The sequence below is a fragment of the Thalassophryne amazonica genome, chromosome 18 (genome assembly GCF_902500255.1).
Source record: "Thalassophryne amazonica chromosome 18, fThaAma1.1, whole genome shotgun sequence".
Lineage (NCBI taxonomy): Eukaryota > Metazoa > Chordata > Actinopteri > Batrachoidiformes > Batrachoididae > Thalassophryne > Thalassophryne amazonica.
Window position 1 is genome coordinate 4,865,832 of NC_047120.1, and position 14,746 is coordinate 4,880,577.

The window sequence follows — 14,746 nt, forward strand, 5'->3', positions numbered from 1 at the left end:
TTGCCCGTGCAAAAGCCCTTTCATACTGTGTTGACATACACAAGTGGACAAACATCTGTAAGACGTCCCGGAACAACAGACCTGTCTCTGCTTGTGACATTTTCTCACAGACGTGCTGGATATTGGTATAAATATTCTTGCACTGACATATTGGCCATAGGAATTGAATGTTTAAGCCTCTTATATCTGGGGATGAGTACAGGGGGCTGCTGCATGGGATTATAGTTACACAGTGCAGGTGTTTAGGAGTCCGTCACCCGTACCAACATGCAACGTGCATTAAACACATAAAAATATGGAAACAGCATCATCTTTACAAATTGTGTCTGCTGTGTGTCCAGTGTCCTGAAGATCTTTAATGTCCTCCATCTTCATCTTCTTCATGTGTTCAGTTTTCGGTCTTTGCTTCTCACAATGACTGTAGAATACGCAAAAATATCTTCTGAGCCAAAATCAGCCACCAGGCACAGACAACAGACAACTCTATGTACAAAGTTTTAAAAGCATTCTGCGCAAAATGTGCTGAAGATGTTGAATCAAAGCCAGCAGGGTAGAGGTCTGATCAAAATCTGGACTTTGACCTGTAGAGGAGGCTGGGATTGTGACTGGAATTCTGGTTGATGATGCTGAAAGCTTTGAAGGACAGGAAATCTGTTGAACAGCATTTATGAAAGAGAAGAGCACGGCATTCCGAGATAAGGTCAGTTGAGCTGATCCTCGTACTGTTTTCGGAAACAGTCCCCGGCAGGAAAAAACTCCCAGCAGCGCTCCTGGTACATCTTCCATACGTAGGACTCCTGAAAGACAGACGGTCGTCAGGAAGCGGAACAGGATTACAATCATGGTGATTAAGTTCAACAAAAAAAGTGGTGTCACCTGTCCTGTGTGCTCCGTTTCATCTTTGTTAATGAGATACATCACAAAGAATCTGAAAACACAAACACAACAACCCGTCACAAATCAGGACAAAAACGGACAAAACCTGCATCAAGCTACAAAGACATCTCAGCGTGGATTCATTGTGTCTGGCCCATTACCATTTAGGACAATGGCAGCAGAGAACGTCTTTTCACAAGTCTGACAGCCTGTTGTACAGCAAGTGGCGCTGTGGGCTAGAACTACTGATATACAGACTTGGGCTCGATTCCAGATGTGTGCTTCAGGTTACCTGTGTTCCTGGACAAGGCACCTGCATTGTCCCAGTCCAGCCAGCTGGAAAGCAACCTCTGGTTGACTGGTGGTCAACCAGAGGTTGTCTTGTTGTCTTGTACAGGTGGAGTCATAAGACTCATGCGACAATATCCAGTGATAAGCACCAGCTCGATGGGCTCAGGGTTTAAGGACCAGATTGACAACACCAAACCAGAAAATACCACATAACTTTGTAAAAAGCTTGATTTATTCAGCAGCTTTGTTTCAGCAGCAGTCGACACAGATACCTGCTAGGTGGGAACAGATGATGCTGATAGTCAAGGATATGGGCAAAAGAATGCTCGATACACAGGAGATCTCTTCAACAGACAACAATGTCCAATAGGACAACAGCTAATGAGTCATCCAGAAACACAGGCAAGGGATCAAAATACAAGAGATGAGTCAAAAATGGCAGACTAAACTCAGGCGTGACAAGGAGGCAAGTCTGCAAATAAGGTCACCTTCACAGATCAGCCATCTAAATCAGAGGTCTCAAACTGATTCTAGAAAGGACCAAGCAGGTGCAGGTTTTCTTTGCAACCACCTACTCCACCAGATGATTTCACTGATTAACTGATTCCACCTGCTTAAAGTGATGTTCATTTCTGGAACCAGTTTGATACCACCGAAACCTATGAGGTCAAACCTTTAAAACTTATCAGTTAACCTTAACGCCGTATATCATCACCCCAGCAGACTTACTATTCCAGGAAGACCTGTTGCAGTACACACTAGGATGTGGTGGACACTACAAGGCCCTGCAATGTTTATGCCAAAAAGCATGCACACCACTCTCCGCACATCAACAAAATTGTTTAACCCCCTATAGTTTATGTATGCATTTTAATATCTGGTCAGAGTTAAATGCAAACAAATGAATTTTAAAGACATTCAGGACATAATCAGTGACTTGGTAATTGCAGATGTAGTGCTAAGTATGAGCTCAGCTATCATCACTTAGGGCTTCTTCACACATAGCATGAATAAGTACAAATCGTGGCGAATCACAGCGAAACAGCCCAATTGAGCGAATCACGAAAACAAGGAGCCGTTGTCGGGAGGGACACACGCTCGGGCAGGCATGAATGATCCTGCTGTGACAGTTTCATGCATGCAACTCAATACTTTGTAACATAATCTTTGTTGGCAATGACAGAGGTCAAACGTTTCCTGTAAGTCTTCATCAGGTTTGCACACACTGTAGCTGGTATTTTGGTCCATTCCTCCATGCAGATCTCCTCTAGAGCAGTGATGTTTTGGGGCTGTCGCTGGGCAACATGGACTTTCAACTCCTTCCACAAATTTTCTATGGGGTTGAGGTCTGGAGACTGGCTTGGCCACTCCAGGACCTTGAAATGCTTTTTACGGAGCCACTCCTTCATTGCCCGAGCGGTGTGTTTGGGATCATTGTCATGCTGGAAGACCCAGCCACGTTGCATCTTCAATGCTCTCACTGATGGAAGGAGGTGTTGGCTTAAAATCTCACGATACATGGCCCCATTCATTTTTCCCTTCAGAGTGGCTATACGCCCAACCGTTGGGTCAGTAAAGTAAATACGCGAGCATATATACCCAACCACAACCGACCAATGAACGCGCTTGTAAGTTCACTTCCGGTTTCAACGTGGGAGGGAATAAGGCCGGCTCGCTGGCTGCGGGAGGGTTCGCAGCCCGTGGAGGAGCTGTGATCTAAAATGGTTCTGTTTGGCTCATCACACCCAGAGAACTGTGTCAAACTAACACCATCTTACAGCCAACAAGCAGCATTTTGTTCAAAAACTGTTTCATCATTGTTAACAGGCGTCCGTTCAAAATGCTTATGAAGTTTGTCTGTTTTGATCCATTGCGGTGTTTTCGCAGTAATTAAAGATGGCACCATTAAATGTGTCAAACATACGCCACAATACAGCCTTAAGAAGTGGTGTAAAAAACATAGTTTAGATGCACAAAACGTGTCAAATACACAATCGTTGGGCGAATAAGACATTATATTTATCTGCCCAACGGTTGGGCAAATAAGGTAAGACATTATATTTATCTGCCCAACGGTTCTGCATGTAACGTTCAATGTATGACGTATCTGCCCAACGGTTGGGCAAATAAGGTAAGACATTATATTCATCTTCCCAACGGTTGGGCGTATAGCCTTTGCCTTTTCCGTTAACACAGATCAGTCGTCCTGTCCCTATTGCAGAAAAACAGCCCCAAAGCATGATGTTTCCACCACCATGCTTCGCAGTAGATATGGGTATGATAGGGATGATGAGCATACAGACAAGCTTCCCTGAGGTGGTTTCTGACCGTTTGTGCACAAATTTGGTTCTGCAAAATGATTGTTGCAGCAGCTGTCCAGGTGGCTGGTCTCAGATGATCTTCCAGGTGAACATGCTGGATGTGGAGATCCTGGGCTGGTGTGGTTTCACGTGTTCTGCGGTTGTGAGGCCAGTTGGATGTACTGCCAAATCCACTGAAACGCCTTATGGTAGAGAAATGAACATTCAATTCATGGGCTCTGGTGGACATTCCTGCTTTCAGCATGCCAATTTCATGCTCCCTCAAAAATTGTGACATCTGTGGCATTGCGTTGTGTGATAAAACGGAACATTTCAGAGTGGCCTTTTATTGTGGCCAGCCTAAGGCACACCTGTGCAATAATCATGCTGTCTAATCAGCATCTTGATATGCCACACCTGTGAGGTGGAATGAATTATCTCGGCAAAGAAGTGCTTACTAACACAGATTTAGACAGATTTGTGAACAATATTTGAGAGAAATAGATATTTTGTACATATAGTAAATGTTTTAGATAGATGAGTTCAGCTCATGACAAATGGGAGCAAAAACAAAAGTGTTGTTTTTATATTTTTGTTCAGTATATATAGCACCAGTAAAAGTTTTCCACACACTTTCTTATTTAATTGAATCTAACTCTAAACATTAACATTTAACCACATGTGGCTTCAGTTTGGGTTTTGTTGGGGCACAGACCAATAATCCAGAACAGGACACAGACAGATTTACCACTGGCCTCATGATAAACTGACCATTTAAGGAGGATGTTCTCGATTTCAAGGTACTTGTGTCATGTTGGCCTGTGCTGTTTATATTTTCTGCTCACTATCAAATAATGACAGCAGCAAATAACATGAACGTCACAGAAATGGAGGCTCAACCATTTGCTCTGTCAGTGTCTCAATGTTGGGGATTGTTGCGATGGTATCTTTTTGGGATGCCCTCAATTCTGTATGAACTTTGAAAAATTTCTTTCCACTAGTTGTCTCGAGGTTATATAATACACAACATACTGCACCACAACCTGTTCAGTTCCTTAAGTGGGACTCCTGTGCTGACCTTTCTTGTCATGAGTTAAAAATACTGAAGTTTCTCCAAGTGTTGCTATTGTGACTCTGAGTCACAGCATAATATCAGAGTCCATCAAGGAAATTCCACCTTCTGCCTGTGGAACCCTGATTATCGAGGTTGCACTTGTACTCACAGATAGTTGGCCAAGTTGTGCTCCTGGAGTGTGTGCGTTTCAAAGCCATGTGGCACTGTGTCAAAGTAGTCGTTTCCGATTCCACAGATAAAACACTTGGTCTGGAAGACAAAGAATAGAATAGAACAGAAACTTTATTGTCACTAACCAGTCACTCCTTGACTGGTTTGAGGTGGCACTTCATTGGTGACATCTACTGGTGGTTGGCTCTCACTGCGGTACTGTATCACTTCCTGTTCCGGAGCACAGCGGTGTTTTGCTGTTAGCTGTTTAATCTGCGTAGTCAGATTGATCTAGATAACAATTTATTTCACAGTGTAATCTTCACGTGCCTTAACTAAAGCACTCTCTCTGCTGAATCACCTCTAAATTATTTTCACATTATTCACTTTGTGTGTATTTAGGAATCCGCTAGCTTAGCGCAGCTATTAGCTCTTAGCCGGTTTAGCATGGCGGCTTCTCCTGTCTCTCCCGCAATTTTCTGCGCTGGGTGTGAAATGTTTAGTTATTCCTCGGCCTTCCTTTAGCAGTAACGGTACTTGTAATAAGTGTAGCTTGTACGTAGCTTTGGAGGCCAGACTGGGCGAATTGGAGACTCAGCTCCGCACCTTGGAAAATCCTACAGATAGCCAGGCCCCTGTAGTTGGTACGGACCAAGGTAGCTTAGCCGCCGTTAGCTGTCCCCCAGCAGATCCCGAGCAGCCGGGAAAGCAGTACGGCTGGGTGACTGTGAGGAGGAAGCGTAGTTCTAAACAGAAGCCCCCTGTACACCACCAACCCGTTCACATTTCTAACCATTTTTCCCCACTCGGCGACAGACCCGCCAAGGAACAAACTCTGGTTATTGGCGACTCTGTTTTGAGAAATGTGAAGTTAGCGACACCAGCAAACATAGTCAAATGTCTTCTGGGGGCCAGAGCAGGCGACATTGAAGGAAATTTGAAACTGCTGGCTAAAGCTAAGCGTACATTTGGTAAGATTGTAATTCACGTTGGCAGTAATGACACCCAATCGGAGGTCGCTAAAATTAATATTGAATCAGTGTGTAACTTTGCAAAAACAATGTCGGACTCTGTAGTTTTCTCTGGGCCCCTCCCCAATCGGACCGGGAGTGACATGTTTAGCCTCATGTTCTCCTTGAATTGCTGGCTGTCTGAGTGGTGTCCAAAAAATGAGATGGGCTTCATAGATAATTGGCAAAGCTTCTGGGGAAAACCTGGTCTTGTTAGGAGAGACGGCATCCATCCCACTTTGGATGGAGCAGCTCTCATCTCTAGAAATCTGGCCAATTTTATTAAACCCTCCAAATCGTGACTATCCAGGGTTGGGACCAGGAAGCAGAGTTGTAGTCTTACACACCTCTCTGCAGCTATACCCAATACCCCATCCCCGTAGAGACAGTGCCTGCTCCCAGACCACCAATAACCAGTAAAAATCTATTTAAGCATAAAAATTCTAAAAGAAAAAATAATATAGCACCTTCAACTGCACCACAGACTAAAACAGTTAAATGTGGGTTATTAAATATTAGGTCTCTCTCTTCTAAGTCAGTAATTGAGCGCCTTGGGGCAACTGTTTGTTGTGATTTGGCGCTATATAAGAAATAAGTTGATTGATTGATTGATTGAAATGATATAATAATTGATCAACATATTTATTTATTCTTCCTTACAGAAACCTGGTAACAGCAGGATGAATATGTTAGTTTAAATGAGTCAACACCCTCGAGTCACACTAACTGCCAGAATGCTCGTAGCACGGGCCGGGGCAGAGGATTAGCAGCAATCTTCCACTCCAGCTTATTAATTAATCAAAGACCCAGACAGAGCTTTAATTCATTTGAAAGCTTATCTCTTAGTCTTGTCCATCCAAATTGGAAGTCCCAAAAACCAGTTTTATTTGTTATTATCTATCGTCCACCTGGTCGTTACTGTGAGTTTCTCTGTGAATTTTCAGACCTTTTGTCTGACTTAGTGCTTAGCTCAGATAAGATAATTATAGTGGGCGATTTTAACATCCACACAGATGCTGAGAATGACAGCCTCAACACTGCATTTAATCTATTATTAGACTCTATTGGCTTTGCTCAAAAAGTAAATGAGTCCACCCACCACTTTAATCATATCTTAGATCTTGTTCTGACTTATGGTATGGAAATAGAAGACTTAACAGTATTCCCTGAAAACTCCCTTCTGTCTGATCATTTCTTAATAACATTTACATTTACTCTGATGGACTACCCAGCAGTGGGGAATAAGTTTCATTACACTAGAAGTCTTTCAGAAAGCGCTGTAACTAGGTTTAAGGATATGATTCCTTCTTTATGTTCTCTAATGCCATATACCAACACAGTGCAGAGTAGCTACCTAAACTCTGTAAGGGAGATAGAGTATCTCGTCAATAGTTTTACATCCTCATTGAAGACAACTTTGGATGCTGTAGCTCCTCTGAAAAAGAGAGCTTTAAATCAGAAGTGTCTGACTCCGTGGTATAACTCACAAACTCGTAGCTTAAAGCAGATAACCTGTAAGTTGGAGAGGAAATGGCGTCTCACTAATTTAGAAGATCTTCACTTAGCCTGGAAAAAGAGTCTGTTGCTCTATAAAAAAGCCCTCCGTAAAGCTAGGACATCTTTCTACTCATCACTAATTGAAGGAAATAAGAACAACCCCAGGTTTCTTTTCAGCACTGTAGCCAGGCTGACAAAGAGTCAGAGCTCTATTGAGCCGAGTATTCCTTTAACTTTAACTAGTAATGACTTCATGACTTTCTTTGCAAATAAAATTTTAACTATTAGAGAAAAAATTATTCATAACCATCCCAAAGACATATCTTTATGTTTGGCTGCTTTCAGTAATGCTGGTATTTGGTTAGACTCTTTCTCTCTGATTGTTCTGTCTGAGTTACTTTCATTAGTCACTTCCTCCAAACCATCAACATGTCTATTAGACCCCATTCCTACCAGGCTGCTCAAGGAAGCCCTACCATTAATTAATGTTTCGATCTTAAATATGATCAATCTATCTTTATTAGTTGGCTATGTACCACAGGCTTTTAAGGTGGCAGTAATTAAACCATTACTTAAAAAGCCATCACTTGACCCAGCTATCTTAGCTAATTACAGGCCAATCTCCAACCTTCCTTTTCTCTCAAAAATTCTTGAAAGGGTAGTTGTAAAACAGCTAACTGATCATCTGCACAGGAATGGTCTATTTGAAGTTTCAGTCAGGTTTCAGAATTAATCATGGTACAGAAACAGCATTAGTGAAGGTTACAAATGATCTTCTTATGGCCTCAGACAGTGGACTCATCTCTGTGCTCGTCCTGTTAGACCTCAGTGCAGCTTTTGATGCTGTTGACCATAAAATTTTATTACAGAGATTGGAGCATGCCATAGGTATTAAAGGCACTGCGCTGCAGTGGTCTGAATCATATTTATCTAATAGATTACAATTTATTCATGTAAATGGGGAGTCTTCTTCATGGACTAAGGTTAATTATGGAGTTCTACAAGGTTCTGTGCTAGGACCGATTTTATTCACTTTATACATGCTTCCCTTAGGCAGTATTATTAGAAAGCATTGCTTAAATTTTCATTGTTACACAGATGATACCCAGCTTTATCTATCCATGAAGCCAGAGGACACACACCAATTAGTTAAACTGCAGGATTGTCTTACAGACTTAAAGACATGGATGACCTCTAATTTCCTGCTTTTAAATTCAGATAAAGCTGAAGTTATTGTACTTGGCCCCACGAATCTTAGAAACATGGTGTCTAACCAGATCCTTACTCTGGATGGCATTACCCTGACCTCCAGTAATACTGTGAGAAATCTTGGAGTCATTTTTGATCAGGATATGTCCTTCAATGCGCATATTAAGCAAACATGTAGAACTGCTTTTTTGCATTTGCGCAATATCTCTAAAATTAGAAATGTCTTGTCTCAGAGTGATGCTGAAAAGCTAATTCATGCATTTATTTCTTCTAGGCTGGACTACTGTAATTCATTATTATCAGGTTGTCCTAAAAGTTCCCTGAAAAGCCTTCAGTTAATTCAAAATGCTGCAGCTAGAGTACTGACAGGGACTAGAAGGAGAGAGCATATTTCACCCATATTGGCTTCTCTTCATTGGCTCCCTGTTAAATCCAGAATAGAATTTAAAATTCTTCTTGTTACTTATAAGGTTTTGAATAATCAGGTCCCATCTTATCTTAGGGACCTCATAGTACCATATCACCCCAATAGAGCACTTCGCTCTGACTGCAGGCTTACTTGTAGTTCCTAGGGTTTGTAAGAGTAGAATGGGAGGCAGAGCCTTCAGCTTTCAGGCTCCTCTCCTGTGGAACCAGCTCCCAATTCAGATCAGGGAGACAGACACTGTCTCTACTTTTAAGATTAGGCTTAAAACTTTCCTTTTTGCTAAAGCTTATAGTTAGGGCTGGATCAGGTGACCCTGAACCATCCCTTAGTTATTCTGCTATACACTTAGACTGCTGGGGGGTTCCCATGATGCACTGAGTGTTTCTTTCTCTTTTTGCTCTGTATGCACCACTGTATGCATTTAATCATTAGTGATTGATCTCTACTCTCTTCCACAGCATGTCTTTTTCCTGACTCTCTCCCCTCAGCCCCAACCAGTCCCAGCAGAAAACTGCCCCTCCCTAAACCTGGTTCTGCTGGAGGTTTCTTCCTGTTAAAAGGGAGTTTTTCCTTCCCACTGTCGCCAAGTGCTTGCTCATAGGGGGTCATTTTGACCGTTGAGTTTTTTCTGTAATTATTGTATGGCTTTTGCCTTACAATATAAAGCGCCTTGGGGCAACTGTTTGTTGTGATTTGGCGCTATATAAATAAAATTGATTTGATTTGACATATATACATATAAAGAAACATGAACCAGTTTGGCCCAGTGGGCATCATGTCATCACACGTAAAGAGCGTTCAAGCCTGAAACCAAACCAGTTCAAGCTGTGCTGGAATACTGTATTGTGTTGTTGAAGGCCCAGCTCCCTGAGGCTCCTCATTCAGCAGGGGGTGGGAGGTAACCCATTTTCAAGATGTTGTGTTTAAAGATCCTACTTCATATCCATTTTATAAATGAGAGTAATTTTTATACATCATATTATCAATAAACATTTGGTGAGAATCTTTAAAGTAGTTCTGACGTAATACTTCAAAGCCCATAAAGTGAAATCCTGAGCCAGAATCCGGATCCGGATCACCTCCAAAATTCAGTGGTGTCTTTTGTGCCCTAATATCTATCTGTGGTGCAAATTTGGTGAGAATCCATGAAATAGTTTTGATGTAATCCTTAATAATCAACAAAGTGAAATCCTGATCCAAAATCTGGACTGGGATCTAGATCACCTCCAGAGTTTAATGGAGTCTTCCAAGCAGTAACACCAATGTATGGTGAAAATTTGATTAAAGTCCGTGAGGTAGTTTTGACATAATCCTCAAAATCTGACAAAGTGAAGCATACAAATTCAAATCCTGATCCAGAATCCAGATCCAGATCACCTCCAAAATTTAATGCATGTCATCATCTGACAGCTTCAGGGCTCCTGGGTGCACAGACATGATCTAAGTGACACGTCCCCTGTCTGGAGCAGCAAAGCGCTCACATGAATGGGCTCAATGTCACTGTCCACACTGGTAGAGGTGTGTGTCCTGGCTGTCAGCTAATGTCCACATGACAGGCAGACTGTGTGGACGTTGCGATCGCATGACACGTAGTGTTAGGTGCAGGGTAGGGTTTTTGTTTTTAATCTCTGTGGTGGCGGCTGGGCACACTGCTGTCTGTAAGTCCACCTACACAAGGAGGTGACATGCTATATATGCTATATATGTCATGATGGGTGTTTAACAGCTCTGAGATCCCACTCAGCTGTTTCTGGTGACAGCGCACCGGTCCTGTCACATGCATCAACTTGCAGTGGGCAGGCAGCACACTATGTGCATCTGCACATCTCGTATTACAGCTCGGCTGATCATGATGCCTCAAACACATTGTGTAACCCATGGGAGGGAGAGACACTGTATGTATGAAATGGCATCCATCATGGACATGACTACCTGTCCAGGTGTGTGTGCTGCACTGGACAGCGATCGCACTGCACACAAGCCACTGTTGGATCTTTTGGCACCTCAGACACACAATGTTGGATGGAGGGGGGACAAGACACACTCGCACATTATTCATAGAGATTGGGGTGATACAACACACTCGGACATGACACTCGCATGGCATTTTTGGTGCTCGGGGGGGGCAGATACGAAACACTGACCGCCCTTTGAGCTGTTGTTACCTTGACCGCACCGCAGCAGCGGTGTCCAGGGCACTACATTCGTGATGGCCGTGCAAATGGGCAAATGGGCCCGCATTTTCTAAGTGCCCGGTGACTGCTGTTGGAAGTTTGTGGGTGGCACCTCAGCTGGAGCTGAGTGTGACTCAAATGGGCATTCGCCTGCCATTCACAATCATTCAGCCATCAGTGTGAAAGCTGGCTCTACTGCGACATGAGATGAGATATACTTTATTGATCTCACAGTGGAGAAATTGTTTAAACTCCAGTTACCTCAGACAGCAATTAGTCCACAATTATTACTTGTTTACCGTAATAATGGCACACATCAGAATTAAAGGCAACACATACACATTTGACATTGTTTATGTGCACTAAATTTGAAGAGTCCATTATCTGAATTGAGGCAAGTGGGTGAAGGTCACGCAGCAACTCTGAGTTGCACCGCTGTCAGCTTGGGGGGGGGGGGGGGGGGGTGGAGACCAGCAGCAGCTAAAACCGCACCGCCCCCGCAGAAGGGAAGGGGGGGGTGACGTGAGCAGAAGCCGGGGTGGGGTGTGTGTGATGGGGAGTAGGAGGGGGGTGGGGAGAGGGAGTGGAGCATGCTTCAGTCCTATGAAAAACAGTATATTGTCTTTGTGAGTTGAGATAAGGAGCCAAATTATCACCAAGGCCTGAAGACATTCCTCTGGAGGAAAACAGTCGGGCAGTTTGACCTTCAGGCTTGATAAGCCTGCCGTGTTGTGGTTTGAGCAGTGAAAAACACTTTTTACAGTTCCACTTGAACAACCAAATCCCAATTATGAATTAAGAATATTCCTCGGCCTCCGAAATCTACAACTTCACCTGCAAGACACGCATCTGCTTCATTGTTAAATTATGCCGGTTCGACATGGCCGACCATTTCATGCAGCCCCTCGGCCACGGTCTAAATGGTCCGACCTGCATACAACATGCTGTATGAATGCTGCAACCACAGGCACATAGCAGTGCGACCTCATCTTGATGCTGTTCGATTAGGTTTAAAGCACAAGCGCGACATGAATGTGGAGTGCATGTGCTGTGGCCGAATGAAATACTGAGCCTGGATCTGAATCACCTCCAAAATTCAGTGATGTCTTCCATGCCCAAACATCTATCTGTGATGCAAATTTGGTGAGAATCAATCAATCAATCAATCAATTTTTTTTATATAGCGCCAAATCACAACAAACAGTTGCCCCAAGGTGCTTTATATTGTAAGGCAAGGCCATACAATAATTATGTAAAACCCCAACGGTCAAAACAACCCCCTGTGAGCAAGCACTTGGCTACAGTGGGAAGGAAAAACTCCCTTTTAACAGGAAGAAACCTCCAGCAGAACCAGGCTCAGGGAGGGGCAGTCTTCCGCTGGGACTGGTTGGGGCTGAGGGAGAGAACCAGGAAAAAGACATGCTGTGGAGGGGAGCAGAGATCGATCACTAATGATTAAATGCAGAGTGGTGCATACAGAGCAAAAAGAGAAAGAAACAGTGCATCATGGGAACCCCCCAGCAGTCTACGTCTATAGCAGCATAACTAAGGGATGGTTCAGGGTCACCTGATCCAGCCCTAACTATAAGCTTTAGCAAAAAGGAAAGTTTTAAGCCTAATCTTAAAAGTAGAGAGGGTGTCTGTCTCCCTGATCTGAATTGGGAGCTGGTTCCACAGGAGAGGAGCCTGAAAGCTGAAGGCTCTGCCTCCCATTCTACTCTTACAAACCCTAGGAACTACAAGTAAGCCTGCAGTCTGAGAGCGAAGCGCTCTATTGGGGTGATATGGTACTACGAGGTCCCTAAGATAAGATGGGACCTGATTATTCAAAACCTTATAAGTAAGAAGAAGAATTTTAAATTCTATTCTAGAATTAACAGGAAGCCAATGAAGAGAGGCCAATATAGGTGAGATATGCTCTCTCCTTCTAGTCCCCGTCAGTACTCTAGCTGCAGCATTTTGAATTAACTGAAGGCTTTTTAGGGAACTTTTAGGACAACCTGATAATAATGAATTACAATAGTCCAGCCTAGAGGAAATAAATGCATGAATTAGTTTTTCAGCATCACTCTGAGACAAGACCTTTCTGATTTTAGAGATATTGCGTAAATGCAAAAAAGCAGTCCTACATATTTGTTTAATATGCGCTTTGAATGACATATCCTGATCAAAAATGACTCCAAGATTTCTCACAGTATTACTAGAGGTCAGGGTAATGCCATCCAGAGTAAGGATCTGGTTAGACACCATGTTTCTAAGATTTGTGGGGCCAAGTACAATAACTTCAGTTTTATCTGAGTTTAAAAGCAGGAAATTAGAGGTCATCCATGTCTTTATGTCTGTAAGACAATCCTGCAGTTTAGCTAATTGGTGTGTGTCCTCTGGCTTCATGGATAGATAAAGCTGGGTATCATCTGCGTAACAATGAAAATTTAAGCAATACCGTCTAATAATACTGCCTAAGGGAAGCATATATAAAGTGAATAAAATTGGTCCTAGCACAGAACCTTGTGGAACTCCATAATTAACTTTAGTCTGTGAAGAAGATTCCCCATTTACATGAACAAATTGTAATCTATTAGACAAATATGATTCAAACCACCGCAGCGCAGTGCCTTTAATACCTATGGCATGCTCTAATCTCTGTAATAAAATTTTATGGTCAACAGTATCAAAAGCAGCACTGAGGTCTAACAGAACAAGCACAGAGATGAGTCCACTGTCCAAGGCCATAAGAAGATCATTTGTAACCTTCACTAATGCTGTTTCTGTACTATGATGAATTCTAAAACCTGACTGAAACTCTTCAAATAGACCATTCCTCTGCAGATGATCAGTTAGCTGTTTTACAACTACCCTTTCAAGAATTTTTGAGAGAAAAGGAAGGTTGGAGATTGGCCTATAATTAGCTAAGATAGCTGGGTCAAGTGATGGCTTTTTAAGTAATGGTTTAATTACTGCCACCTTAAAAGCCTGTGGTACATAGCCAACTAACAAAGATAGATTGATCATATTTAAGATCGAAGCATTAAATAATGGTAGGGCTTCCTTGAGCAGCCTGGTAGGAATGGGGTCTAATAAACATGTTGATGGTTTGGATGAAGTAACTAATGAAAATAACTCAATCTGTGAAGTAGTTTTGATGTAATCCTTCAAAGCCTATAAAATGAAATCCTGAGCCAGAATCTGGATTTGGATCACCTCCAAAATTCAGTGATGTCTTCAATGCCCTAATATCTATGTGGTGCAAATTTGGTGAGAATCCATTAAGTCATTTTGATGTAACCATTCAAAGTCTATAAAGAGAAATCTGAGTCAGAATCTAAATCCGGATCATCTCCAAAATTTCATGGAGTCTTCCATGGCCTAATATCTGTCTGTGGTGAAAATTTAGTCAAAATCTGTGCAGTAGTTTCAACATAATATTGCTAACAGACAGACACAAATGAATAAACGTCACTGATATTATTACATCCTTAGTGGACGTAATGATGCAATTTATCAATATGACTTTCTTGTAAACCATATGGAAGGATTCAGGTTCAGTCAGACTAGAACTTTGTCTTTAACACTGACCGTAACAATGCGATGTGTTCGTTTGCTTTGTGAGTTTTTTTAATGAACATTTTCTTAACACTAAATTAAACTGTCAGTGATGTTATGTTCACCTCCATGTCTTCTTTGACCTGCTCCTGCTGGTCCCTCAGCTCCCCAAAAGCATCAATGATCAAACCTAC

The 14,746-nt window shown here is 42.5% G+C and overlaps 1 protein-coding gene across 3 annotated transcripts in view; it reads right to left on the minus strand.

Annotated features, from left to right (window-relative positions):
- Nucleotides 1-423: 423 nt before the first annotated feature.
- Nucleotides 424-14,746, minus strand: part of ryr2a (ryanodine receptor 2a (cardiac)) — a 723,597-nt gene continuing 709,274 nt past the window's right edge. For 2 of the 3 annotated variants that reach the window (XM_034193918.1, XM_034193917.1), the window contains 4 exons: nucleotides 14,678-14,742; nucleotides 4,691-4,791; nucleotides 877-928; nucleotides 424-797 (listed from right to left, as the gene is read on the minus strand). In XM_034193918.1, the coding sequence (XP_034049809.1) occupies nucleotides 702-797; nucleotides 877-928; nucleotides 4,691-4,791; nucleotides 14,678-14,742 (314 nt within the window). In that variant the 3' untranslated portion in view covers nucleotides 424-701. The remainder of the gene's footprint in view (nucleotides 798-876; nucleotides 929-4,690; nucleotides 4,792-14,677; nucleotides 14,743-14,746) is intronic. The other variant, XM_034193919.1, reaches the window with a different exon arrangement.